General features: G+C 42.4%; 1 protein-coding gene across 4 annotated transcripts in view; it reads left to right on the plus strand.

The window, feature by feature from the left end:
* ZFAND3 (zinc finger AN1-type containing 3) overlaps positions 1-13,873 on the plus strand; it is a 281,926-nt gene that overhangs the window by 203,341 nt on the left and 64,712 nt on the right. For 2 of the 4 annotated variants that reach the window (XM_025186351.2, XM_006126534.4), the window contains 2 exons: positions 10,801-10,866; positions 11,445-11,504. In XM_025186351.2, the coding sequence (XP_025042136.1) occupies positions 10,801-10,866; positions 11,445-11,504 (126 nt within the window). The remainder of the gene's footprint in view (positions 1-10,800; positions 10,867-11,444; positions 11,505-13,873) is intronic. The other 2 variants (XM_025186352.2, XM_006126535.4) reach the window with 1 other exon arrangement.

The raw sequence follows: 13,873 nt of genomic DNA on the forward strand, positions 1-13,873 counted from the left end.
CATAGAGATTTAAGCACTTTGATAATAGTATAACTCTGGCTGCATTAAGAGTTGCACCGATTTAATAAGTCTGTTTGGAAACAGATACAGTTAAACCAGTAAAAAGCTGTGTCTAGGTCTTACATAGTTCTGTTTGATCCCCCTTTCCAACCTTTGTTTAGGATGTCCTAACATTAGTTACTTGGCAAGCACTACCATAGCATGCTCTGGAAATGATTAATTGGGTTTCTTAGTACTGTAGGTAGCTAGCCAAAGTTAATCTTGGTGGGAAGGGTGCAGAACCTCTCAAGGAGGCTTTTTTCCCCTAAACACAATCTAAAAATCTGTTTATTAAGGTAAGGTTCTCTGTAGTTTGGTAATGAAAAGGTCACACTAGATATGGAACAGTTTCACTTAATTTCAGCCCTTCATTTCCTTCGTTGGGGCTGTCATACTGTTTTCCTTTTTCTGTGCAGTGGAGCTAAAGTTGACACTATGCTGGCTTAGAGCTACCTCTAGCTTGTAATAAGACAGGAAAAATGTCAGTGTGAAAAACTCTGACTTTGGCAGCTGGATCAGGTTTGATATTTCAGTAGTTCTTAGTTTCAGTTGACATGGTTTTATTATGTGCTTAACTTTTTTCTGGCCTTTTTGAATTTTCAAATACTGTAGTTAGAAGAGGGAGGAAGGGAATTGCTTTTGTTTCCTGAACTATTAAATGCACTGGATTCCAGTGCTTAAATGGTTTTAATTAAGTTATGGAAATAGACTTTCTATCAGATACATATGCCTCTGACATAGTAGTTAGTGTAGATGAAGAACAGTCGTTAATGGTTTAGGCCAGAAATTTAAGTGGTGGCCACGGACTGGGCCTCAATTTTTGAGCACACATCTTTAGTTGTGTACGTCTGATTTTTCGGAGGTGCTGAGCATTCGTAGTTCTTAGTGGCTCTTTGTTATTCATATATATGTTGTGCTACTTCAGATGCTTCCATTTCTGGATGCCCAATCAGAGACACTTGCAAGGGGCTGGATTTTGAGAGAGCAGATGTTCATCATTTCTTTAAAATTGGAGGGTTTTAAGGTATCTCCGTATGGGCACACACAAGTACTAGTTAGTATCGCAAATCTGGTATACAGTCCCTGCTTTGAAGAATTTTCAAATATTATGAGCAATATATGAATAGGGGGGAGAGAAAAATATTAATTAGTATATACTTTTGTAATATGTTGACTGTGTAAACACATACAGACCTTAAACCGCACTACCTCGCAGCCAAGCAATCAAGAATTGATTGATTTCTGAAAGGTAATTGTGGGAAAGGCATTGGCCCTACTTTCTAGTATAAAATTGCAAATCCACAAATCTGACATCCTTCCTCCCCTCCCCCCCAAGCAAATTTCTAGCCTTTTCTCTAAAAGGAATGTACCAATTATTAAAAGTGTGCTGGGTTGCAACAATGGCCTGTTATTACAACATGGTTAATACTGTAATTAATTGTATTTCCACTCCTAATTGACAAAAAGTACAAATAGAACAGTAGCCTTAAGGAACAAAACATGAAGTTTTCCTGTGAACACAGGAGATCAACTAGTATCTGCCTACACGCTGGTACCCAAGTTTGTACAGGAGGCCCCCGACTTGCGACATGATTGGTTCCGGAGGAAGCATCGCAAGTCAGGGATATCATAATTCAAACCCACATTTATGGTAGGCACTGTGTGCTGTCGTAAATGCAGGCTAAGGACATAAGTCGGGGGCTTCCGGCCCCTTCCGCACTTACAAAAATGGTTGCGGGAGGTCAGAATTTGGGCAGTCACATCTCGGGGGCCTCCTGTACATCTGGTAATTATCCTAAGGCATTCTCATTGGAGAGCCTTTGACTCTAGAATATATTTCTCTGGTTAATTTTTGACAGCGCTGTCAGTCTGTTGACCTATAGGGCATGCTGTAAGGCCCAACTGTTCTCAGGCATTTTGAGTTAAGTAGGGGCTTGTCTTCACTACAGGGAAGATCAATACTGCTGTGATCAATTTTCCTGAGCTCAATTTAGTGGGTCTAGTAAAGACCCACTAAATCAAACTCAGAGGGTGTCCCCGTCAGTGCTGGTATGCCTGATTCTGAGAGGAATGAGGGAAGCCCATGGGAGCATTTGCCTCGTACACCATCTGCTGTGGGGATGGTGAGGAAACTCAAATTAAGATATTTTGACTCCAGCTACATAATTAACGTAGCTGGAGTTGCATATTTTAATTCAGCCTTCCCCTGTAGTGTACACTTGAGCTATATGAGAGGTGGTGGAACAATGTAGTTAAGGGATGTTTCTTTGATGTGTGTTATAAAATGGATGCCTTAACTATATAGGTGTGGAAGAAAACTGCTTCTACATAGGTGAACTGAAGAGATGACATATAGAACTTTGAAATGAGCTCCTTTTTATGTCAGTGATGTGTTAATTTTTAAGTCTGATTAAAATTTGCAAATGTTGCCAGTGTTGTTTCCTCCAGTTTATCCTGGTCATAGCAATGCATATTTGGCAATACATTTTGTGTCTTCATTCATTAGACTGAAGGGTCCAAGAAAGCTGAAACTGAAACACAAAAGTGTGAGTAAAGCAACCTAAGCCTAATACTAATAAATGACCTTTCATAATCCAGTTTTTTAATTGCAGATATCAAGAGCATTTTGCAAACATTAAATTTAGACCTCTGTGTTAGGAAAGTTGTGACAGGGTTCTTGGGGAACAATGTGGAAATGTGGAGCTATTTCCCCCTCCAAAACCCATTAGCCTGGGGTGTACCTCAAGCTGTGATTCTAATGTCAAGCTACAAGCTTCGGATAGGGACTGCACTTAGACAGGTCCTTGAGAAAGGCCACCCAACTGAGTTACAGGAATGGTTTCCCAGCCACATGTGAACCAACAATAGAGAGGCTCCAGACAATTCCCCCAGCTGCCTGCTCTTGCACCCCAGAATTGTACCATCTTACACTGATCAGAAGTCTGGCCATTTCTTCATAGGAAAGTGGACATGTGGGGGAAGCAGTGGGGACCAGGGACAATAGGTCAGATGGGTACAGGTCTGGGGAGGCAGCTGGGGTCAGTGGCATTAAAATGCAAGTTTGCCCAGGTGCCATTTTTCCTAGGGCTAGCCCTGCAGAATACCTTGCTGTAAGCACTAACTATGACTACCAGAGAGCAGCAGCAAAGACTTTAGTCCTTATTAGTTAATTAGTGTAGTTTAATGAGTTATTCCCTCATTGTGGCTAACTCATTAAACTCCTAAACTTTTTGTGTTTAATCTTTTTATATGTTTAACGTGGGTGTAACCTAAGGGTATGTCTTCAAGCAGCTGGAACCTTGTCTCCCAGTCTGGTCAGACAAACTCCACTAGCAGGGCTTGAGCCAGAACTCTGAAAATAGCCGTGTGGATGGTGTGGCTTTGGCTGTTAAGCCTAGGGGGTGCGCTTCTAAGCCCAAGCTGCAGCTTGCATGACAATGTCTGTCTGCCTGAGAGACTCGCTCCCAGCTACAGGGTGGCCATACCCAAAATTGTTGTGCAGCTTACTCCTTCTGCAGCACATCAGTTCTCACAACTTGGAATGTTTTTCTGCAGAAAGACAGTGGAATCTCTACCGACTGAACTTGCACACATTTGGATTCCCTCTAGTTCAGTGGTTCTCAACTCGTTTCAGTCCACGGACCACCAGGCCAATCAAAACATTTTCGTGGACCACCTCCATTTTGAGACATGATTAAAAAAAAGAGTAGACAACGAACATTTTGGTTTGAATGGCTTCCTTTTTCCCCGAGTATGGCATCCACATATGGAAATTGAACCAAATTATTGGCTTTGACGCGATGGATGACGCGTCGCTTGTGAATACTCCGTAAAACAGCCTAATGGTGGCGCTTGCTAACGCCGTGTGACTTTGCACAATGTTCCTGTGGACCACCAAAAAAGTCACCACGGACCACCAGTTGAGAACCACAGCTCTAGTTTGTATCTGTATTTGTGCAACTAATCAGTTAGTCTTTTCAAGGTGGATTATACGGATTTACACTTGAACCTCTTTAAGCCACCAGTCCAGGGAAATAGGGTTTGCTAAATGAAGGAATTTTCTGGACCATAGAGGGCCCTGGAGCAAGCTCTGGGGGGAGGGAAGGAGGTTGAGATTGTGAGGTCTGGGTACGAGGGGATTGCAGATGGGGCACTTACCTGGTACCCCACTCTTGGAACCACACATGGCTCCATGCCCCCAGCTGCTTGGGAACAGCAGGGAAAAAACTTGCAGGCAAAGGCTTTGCTGCAGTGTGTTTCCCCTATTTACTGTACCAATATCCCAAGAAATCCATCTCTCCTTTGATTGTTAGCTTCTCCCTTCAGGGAATGCACATGCTTTTAGCATCCAAGTAGGAACTTTCTGGGAACTAATGGCATTTGTCATTCTGTGCTAACTCTCTCCCAGCAGTGAAAGGTCAGGCCAAAGTTCAGACGTACACTGCGCTTTTTAGAGCACTCTGAACACGGAATATGAAAACGTTGCTCTGTATCTTTTTTACTTCATCTTAGTCACACGCTTTGAGTCTATTCATGGTTCTTAAATATTTTGGAAATGTCTGACTTTAGTATTAGGCTCCATGACATTATATGGTCTGGCTGGTTTCAGTCCCACTGTGTATCTCCAGTGCTAGTTGGTAGACCAGGAAAACCAGGCTGAGAAATTGCCAGGCTGAGCCAGCACATCAGATTTAAAAGTATTTTGGTTCAAACACTGTGGCTCCTGTAACAACAGTATTAGACAGTGTTTGGGTCCTCCAGTGAACTGACAGCCTAGTTCACCAGTCCCCACCCATTTTCCCCTGCATTTCTTTGGAATTTATGCAAAGGGTGCTGAATAAATCATAGAATACTAGGACTGGAAGGGACCTCGAGAGGTCATCGAGTCCAGTCCCCGAATGGGGAGAAGACCTCTTACAGGTCAGGGTGCCAGGGAGCTACAGGTGACATGGAGCCAGGTAAGTGTCCCCCATGCCCTTCCCACCGAAACCTGCACACCCATCCACCCACCCTGGTCCCACACCCTCCTTCCCATCCCAATCCCTCATCCCCAGCCCACTCCTGCACCCTCCTTTCCACCCAGACCCCCACACTTCTAGCCTGCTTCTACACACAATCTCCCACTCAGGCTCTGCAGACTCCTCCTGCACCCATTTTGTCATCATGGGTGGCTGGTTGGCAGTCCACAGAAAGGTCTGAGTTGAACAGAGCCAAAAAGTTTGAGAACCACTGTTCTAGAGGCTTCTGACTAAGGTGTTGAGCATGCATGTGCTCCCAAAAGTGAGGAGCTGTGCTGTGTATCTCTTCTAACTACAATTGCTAGGGTTTCACAAGCTGTCTGTCTTGCTCCACAGAGCACGCATTTATCACTTAACAAATAAAGCATAATAGTCTCCTTTGATATTTTTATGTTTTACATTTGTTAGAATCTCTCTTTAAATAGAATTATTCTGATGAGAAAACCATTGTAGATGCTTAGAACAGAGTATTAAATTCATGTTGACAAACAAGAAAAAATGCAGACTTTGTTATTTTATAGATCCACTCTAAAGGACACATTAGCAAGAACATTAGTCACTAGAGTCTTTACATGAGTGGATTTTTTTTAACCTTGATTTTTAATATTGGAGCCCAAAATTGTTTGTCTGAGGGTAATGTTTTGACCTTACTAGTATATTTTGTTATGCAAAAGTAAATTATGATGGAGTGAAATTGACAAGGTATTTAAAAGGGATTATGCGTTTCTAATTAGTCCATTGTGCCTGTAGATGAAAATTATATTGTTATGTAAATGTCATGCTAATTAAGAGAGAATATTGAAGGTGTAATACATTTGCAAAAGAAATAGGTAAGTTAATGATTTTTTACATTTTTATTAATCTTTTATAGACAGTTATGAGAGAAACTGGTCGAGAAATGTTTGATTATTGAGCCACAATTTTTAACTGACTGCATCACAATCGCAAGTCTTGCAATATTTGAAGCCCCGGAGTCAAAGGGAGCTTAACTTTTGTTTAAAGAACAAACAGAAAACCCTAGAGGGCACATAAAAATAACTCAAATTCTTTAAAATCTCACGACTTCTAAGATAGCCTCATGGTTTCTTAAATGATTCCTTCGGGCACCTGCTTGCATTTGGGCACCTAACACTAGGATTACCATCCTACTTCCCAGTTTGGGTCTAAATGACTCCATGACCATTGGGTCTCAATGACTCCATTATAAAAGGATGTGTAGAGACTTTTGTTCTGCATTTTTTGATCTGCTATGAACTGACCCTAAGGAGAAGTATTACAGGGGGGGAAGAAAACCTAATACTTTTCTTGCCTCTCTAATACTTCTCCTTAGGGCCAGTTTATAACAGAGCAAAAAATGCAGAACAAAAGTCTCCAAACATCCTTTTATAATTTCCCATGATGTGGTCCTGAAAATCCCATAACATCTAGTCTATCTGACTAGCACAAACCATGGACTGGTGTCTTCCAAAATAGGTAGACTCTTTAGCCACCCCAGTCCTTCCAGTCAGAGTGCAGCCAAGTTCTTCCCGTAAGCAACCCCCTCTGGGGAGCTGATCTTCACCAGGTGGTGTCCATCAATCTCCGTGCTCTGTTAACATCTCATCTCAGGGAGACCAGCAAGTAGGCTCTTCCACGGCACCCTTGCCTATAGCCTTCTGACCCTGGTTCTCTGGCTTGTGGATGCCAGCTGGCAAATCCCTGGGAAGATCTCCTGGCACCAGCTTTCTGAATCCAGTTATATAGCTTGCAGGTAAACAGGAAATTTCCTCTATTGCTGCCCCATCTTCAGCTCTCTGGCTTGTGGAGGTCAGCCAACACCAGGGGTGGGCAAAAGGGCCTCCGTGGGCCAGATTTGGCCTGCTAAGCGGGTGGATTTGGCCCATAGAGGCCCTGCTGATCCCCCGCCCCCAGGCCAATTAGGGTCTGGGGGTGGGGGAGTGCACAAAGCCTCCTCCTGCTGTGCCAGGAGAACATGATGCTTTGAAGCGCCTTGCCCAGGGCGGGGAGCGGAGCAGAGGAGGCTTCACATGCTCCCTCACCCCCAGGCCCTAATTGGCCTAGGGCAGGGGAGCAAGGGAAGTCTCCTCCCACACCAGGGGCATGGGCACCTTGGGGGAATGTGGGGTGGAAGGCAAAAGCACTCCCTCACCCCCAGGCCAATCATTGTCTGGGGGTGGGGAACCTGGAAATATCTTGGCCACGCCCCTTCCACTCAATGCCCGGCCCATCCTTTGCAGCCTGGGGCCACTTCAAAAATTTCTGAAATTTCCCCAGCAAATATTATTGCCCATCACTGGCCAACACAAACCCCTTTCAGCCTTGCCCCAGGAACCTCCTACAGCTTCCTTCGGGGACCTCCCACCTCTGATTCCCTTTGATCCATTATAGCCTCAGGTACATACTTGACCAAACTGGGGACATCTGTTCTGGCGCAGGGCACTGGACTTGCTTCATTTAACAGAAGAGCAATTAACAGTTTCCAGTCACTTGAGTTACGCTAAGAATTGGGCAACTAGCTGGGTACTAAGATTTTGATACTTAGAGGAATGTGTTAACTTAAGCCAGTTTTTTGTAACAATTAAAGATAGTAATTTAACTTTGTTTTCCCACATAAACTCCACTAATTTTGTCCCAGGAAAGAATACACTGCCTCTATTTCAAATAGCATAAAGATCTTGTTGTTGTTGTTAATACAGTGGATTCAGCATCATGGTTTCCACATAAAATTTCAAATTCAAGCCCACCATCCACAATTATGCATGATGACTTTTAATGCTGAAACAAAAAACAACTGTAGAAGAAAGCACTGCTCAGGGCACACAAACTTCATCTGTTATGAAACACTCTGATGTATTTGCATGCAAATCCCAAGTAATTCGTTGTTGAAACCCTACTACCATGCAGTAAAAAAATCAGATTCATCTGAACCTATCTAATGAGGCAATAAACAAACTTCTGTTACACTTCTGGAAATGCAAAAGAATGAGAAATAGTTGCAATTTCATATTTAATGGTCTAACAAAGTCTAACACAAGCAAAGAAGCTGAAGTCTTAAATGATTTCAAATGACAGTCTTGTTAGATTTATAGTTTTGATTTACCTTGAAATCACTGTATAAGTGACCTCCTAAGCGGGATTAAAAATTGTACTATTGAACTAGTCTTCCACATGTCGGTTTGAGGACTCCTTGAAGGAGCAGGAAACTTAAATGGGAACTGATTCTTCTCTCATTTGAAAAGCTGGGTTCTGAAACCTTGAAATGAGACCTCTGGTCCCAAGTGTTTTTCAGAAGATTGAGTTAAACAGATGTTTAAACTAGGGATGTTAAATTGCGGTTAATTGAGTAGTTGATGGAATTTCCGTCGACTACTCGACTAGTCAATAGGCACTTCCGCATTCCTCCTTTGAAATGTACAAGAGCCCCCACTGGAGCTCTTGTACATTTCAAAGGAGGAATGCAGAACTCCGTGTACAGCCCAGGGCCAGCGAGAACTCCCACTGAGTCCCGGCTGCAGGTGGGTGCTGGCTTTGAAATATACAGGAGTCCCTAGCAGGGGCTCTTGTGCATTTCAAAGCCATGAACCTTGGGGTCAGCGAGAGACTGAGTCCCCCCACTGACTCCAGGCTCCATGCTGCTTTGCATACCATGCGGAGCCCAGGGCTCCCCAGCTGACCCCTGGTTCTGGGGTAATACCGTGCAGAACCTGGGGGCAGCTGGTGAGTACCCAGCTGACCCTGGCCTCTGCTGAAATGCCATGGGATGCCTGGGATCAGCTAGGCTCCACAGCGCTGCCCCTTTGAAAGGCCGAGATGGCGTTTCAAGGGGCAGCAGCCACACAGCTGATCCCTGTCTCAGCTGTGTGGTGCTGCCACTTTGAAGTACTCCTTCTCCCCCTTTGCTGCCTCTCAGCAATTGGGGGGGAGGAATCGACTAGTCAACAGACTATCTGGTAAGCAAATGTTTATCTGATAGTCAGCTAGTCCTTAACATCCCTAGTTTAAACGCAACAGAGTTATAGGTGGTCTAACTAAAAATGTGTTCTACTCTCTCCCCCCCCTTTTTTTCCCCCAGTTGGCCATGTTTCCCTCACCTTTACGTTACAAAAAAAAAAAACAGATTTGGCAAGCAAGACTTAACATGTGAGAATTTCAGGTGGCCTTTTTGTAAAATGTAAAGACACAAAAAAAGTACTATTTATTTTAATTGTAGGTCTCTCTTACCAGTCCAGATTTGAAATGGTTTGAAAGCACTAATTTTTTCTAGTAACAATGCTAATTTCAGGGCATGCAAATATTGGATGACTAGTAACAATTGAGGACTTCTGTATTCTGTTCACCAGTTTGGACGACAGCTGTGTGAATAGCAGTGCACACAAAAATGCTGCACTGTAACTCCCATGTGGATGCTGCAGGAGCAATTGAAAGGTTTTCTTTGTTCATATTAACGTCGAGCTGTTTGAGTTTGATGTTGTTAAATGTGAACTGAACTGTTCACTTCTCAGCCACGTGGGGGCATTATAGTGCAGGGCTTTGGTGTGCATGGCAGTGCCCACCCCTGTAGTTTGAACTGTCTGGCAGTATAGACATAGGTCCAGTTAGCAGTACATCCATACTTTAGGGTCATACTTAATCTAATCCCTTGCTATATAATGCATTTATATTTATGCTGAATTGTTGGTATTTTGATGGCCAAAGTCTACTCAATCAGACTTAATTTCAGGTTCCAAGTGTATAATATCTTCCAATTATCCAAGCTACAATGTATTATTGCTGTCAGTTAGGCTTTTTGTCAATTTATCTTGACTCAGCTGTATGGTTTTGTTTGTGCTTTACTGCAATACAGTAAATATACTGAATTGGGTTGTTAGTTTAACAAGATCTCTGGAGAGCTCTTCCATGATGCTGTGTGTTGAAATATGGTAGGAAACCTAACAGCAATTTGCCACCAAACAAATACCCGATGCATGGGCAAGAGTCCAGAACCTGAAACAAATTGTCCACAGAGTTAATGCAGGATGTGCTTGTGTTTGGATTGTATGTAAAACCAAAGCTTTGACCACTTGTGGTGATTTGTGATACATATTCCTTTTTGGTCAACATTCCGACTGTATAACATCTTCCAGCATTTCAGTTGGATATGCTGTTCTCACTTCCCTTCCTAAACTATTGTGCTGCTCAATGGTTACTTCATTCCACCCAAAGGAAAGAACGTTCCCATGATGAGAGAAATGTTTCTTAGAAATGGGACAAAATCTAGGCCTGGTGTAAGTAGGTTCCACTCATTAAAGTCTGTGACCTTGTATTCATATATATGACCTGCCTCTAAGTCCTTGTGCAAAGTAAAATGCTATAGAAACATGGTGAAAATCTCACATTGACTCTAGGGGAGCCAGGATTTCACCCCAGGGCTTTTTAGTGGATTAACCGTGGGAGATCCCAGCTCTGTTGGAATGTAGGATCACCTTGGCCAGTGTATTTCTCTAAAGATATTTCTAACAAAATGAATACTGCATATAAAAAATTGGCATCCCAATATTTAATTATAAGTCATAGTCAGATATTAATGGGAAGGAAAGGGTGGAGGACACAGAGCTGAATAAATATTGGACTCTGAACACTTTTAAGTTCTCAGGACATGTGCATGTTTCAGTACCTGTGTATCCCCAGACATTTGGTTTAGCTGCAAAATGGCGCATGCTGCATATCAATGTGTTTAGGAATTGACTTGATTCTCTTTTTCCAGGTGGGCCATGCACAGGTACACCTCATGTCTCCTTAACCACGCCAACCAAAAGATCCTGTGACTCTGGTGAGTTTTGCTTTCTGTTTGGCTTTGCATAATACATAGTTGTAAAATGACAAGAAAATGTAGCAAGTATACCAGGAAAATTGCAGTGAAAAATAAACTTTGGAGACGTGCTTGTAAGAGTAACAGTGAAATCATGAAAAATGGAAGGAAGTTATATTTACAATGTTTGTTTGTAATTAACATGACAAAACCAGAGAACAATACAGAAGTAAATCTGTTGCTTTAATCCAATTTAGGTTGGACCTATAACAGTCCCACTTTCAAAGGGGAAAAAAGTTAAAGCAAAGCAGTTGGATGCACCCTTCCTTATTGACTTCAGTCTTTACAGGGGTAAATCTGATTTAGATCAGTTGTTGCAAACTTTTGCATGTTCTTGTCTTAAGCACCAATATTGCAGTACCGATTGCTGAATAGGGTCTATTCCTGAGCAGAGTTAAGGACTCCCTCTCTTTCAGAGATTGGGGCATTCTTTTTCTGCAGGGACTCTTGCAGGAAACATTTCTCAGTTTGTCAATGAGCTAATACACTACACTTTTACTGTTGCCTCTTTTCTTACATGCCCCCTCCCCCCTTTCCAGCCATCAAAGATCAAGATTTTTCTGCCCCATTTAGATGTGAAGGTGCTTCTAAACAAGAAAGTAAGTTTGCCTTTATCTCTGCACAAACTAATCTCAACTGCATATGTTTTTCTTCATACAATATTGCTGTAATATTTAACTAAAATTTAGCTTGTAAGGTGGTTAAATAACATTCTGGATAGATGATCTTGAAAAATGATAGTAAAAAAACATTAGGTGAATTTTTAAAATATGATCATAATTAGCATAATAACAAGTAAGATTACAATTTGTCAGGCCATATGGGAGAAGCGATATTTCCTTAGATTAGATTAAGGCAGATGGAACTATTAGACATGTTTAAAAATTTCCCATTAAACATTAAGATGTTTTCCCCCGGCAGCCTTCTTATTCCCAGTCTGTGCTAGTAAACTAGAGAGGTTTTTGGTTCCTTTATTCTGCTCTCTTTGTCATATGCAATGTTCTTTTGTAAGCTATCAACAAAAACAGAAAGTGAAGCCTGTTTGGGTTACCAGCCTCTTCGTTAGTATTATAGCCAATTAAGTAAAGCTAATTTGTTTTGCATTGTTTGTAGTTTCCTTATTTATAACTTAGTCTTCTGTTCACTGGTCAGGGCCAATGTTATTTAGTTGGAGTCTTTCACTCTTCTGAGGCTGTTCTCCTGGAGTTAAAAGGTCAATCTAAATAAAAATTATAATTACTCCCTCCCCCAACACCAGTATTTTAAATATCACTATTTATGCTTTTCTTACTTTTAGCATTTCACCTGGAGTTGCCAGTTGCCAGTTTCTAGTTCTAGAAGGTCTGGCCTGTAAGCAGTTCCCTTTGGGTACAATTAATTAATAAAATATTGATTTGTTAAAGCACTACTTGTAATATTTTTTTAAATCCGAGTTTTGTCAAAGATTACTTATTTCAAAATTTATATTTCAAGCAAATGTTGCCAGTGGTGCTTTAAGAAAAAATGGCTATGTTTTCTGGGCCAGTGTTTGGGAATTCCAGTAAATATAAATATTTAGTAATAGTGTAGGCTACAAAGAGGTTTACTGTATGAATATAAAGTTCTAAACTGATCTGGGATTTAGGTTAACATAAGGCTACTATAGGTGAACATTTCACATTATACTCAAGATAACCATAGTAACATGTCAACTTATGTGCTCATTCCTAAGAAGTTGGTTAGTTCAGTGGATAACTGTATATACTATACTTTAGATATAATTCTTCCTGTTGTAAGAGCCCTGTATTTCCTCAGGTCTGAGCTTTAAAGGAAGAATGTAGTTTTTCTTAGGTCTGCAGTATCAGCATTCGAGACAAAAAATTAGAATTCTGACCTATTTATGTAATATGCTAGCTCCTGTCAGGAGAATATTAAGGAAGACATAACCCATTCATATTTTATTAGCGTTTAGTGTAACCACTGAAGAAAGATCAAAACAATAAATCTGGGAAGACAAGGAAAAACTGGTTCTTTGTTTTTAAAGCAAAGTTTTTACCTTGAGCACTTGTCAGCCTGGATTCTGGAAAAGCCCTCTGAACAACAACAACAAAAAATCACATTGATGCCAAATACTGGTTTTTTCCCCCTTTTCCAGGATTGATGGTAAAAGTGTAAGTGTGTGTGTGTGTGTGTGTGTGTGTGTGTGTGTGTATTCTAAATTGTGCCCAAAGGACACGGATTATGATGGAAAAGACTGAGAAGTCTTAGAATGACTAGCTGGGGAGAGGTTTTAAAGATTTTGAAGAGCCAGAAGTATGTGAATGGTGTAGAAAAGATGTTAGGTTCTGGTCTGCTGAATGAGTATTTTTGTGTATTTTAATTTGTTTTTTTTATCAGTTACAATTCATGTCGGGATTAATGGTTGGCATTACAGGCAGTCCCCGAGTTACGCGGATCCGACTTACGTCGGATCTGCACTTACGAACGGGGATTTCTCGCCAAGGAGCTCGCAGGCAGCGGGACCGCCCAGAGCGCAGCGGTCCCGCCACCTTGACCTCCGGGGCGAGAAAAGCTGCTCCGGGTGCCCCTGGTCTGCTGGGGACCGTCTCCAGCAGACCAGGGACACCGGAAGCAAAGCCGGGGAGGCGGAGGGGTCCCGCGCCTCTGAGGCTTTGCCAGAGCCCCCCCCCCCCCCCCCCCCGCAGACCAGGCTTTTGCTGTGGACCCTGGGGTAGAGCAGCGGGGGTGCTGCCGGGTTGGTCCTGCAGGGACCTACCTGGCAGCCCAGCTGTTCTGTCCCAGGTTCGAGATTCAGCTGCTGTTGAAACTGATCAGTGGCTGATTCCAGGAAGCTGGGGGCAGAGCAATTCTGCCTCCAGCTTCCTGTAGTCAGCCCCTGGTCAGTTTCAGCAGCAGCGGCTGAATCTGGAGCCAGTTCCGACTTACATACAAATTCAACTTAAGAACAAACCTATAGTCCCTATCTTGT

This window comes from Pelodiscus sinensis, chromosome 3, assembly GCF_049634645.1.
Source record: "Pelodiscus sinensis isolate JC-2024 chromosome 3, ASM4963464v1, whole genome shotgun sequence".
Taxonomy (NCBI): Eukaryota; Metazoa; Chordata; order Testudines; family Trionychidae; genus Pelodiscus; species Pelodiscus sinensis.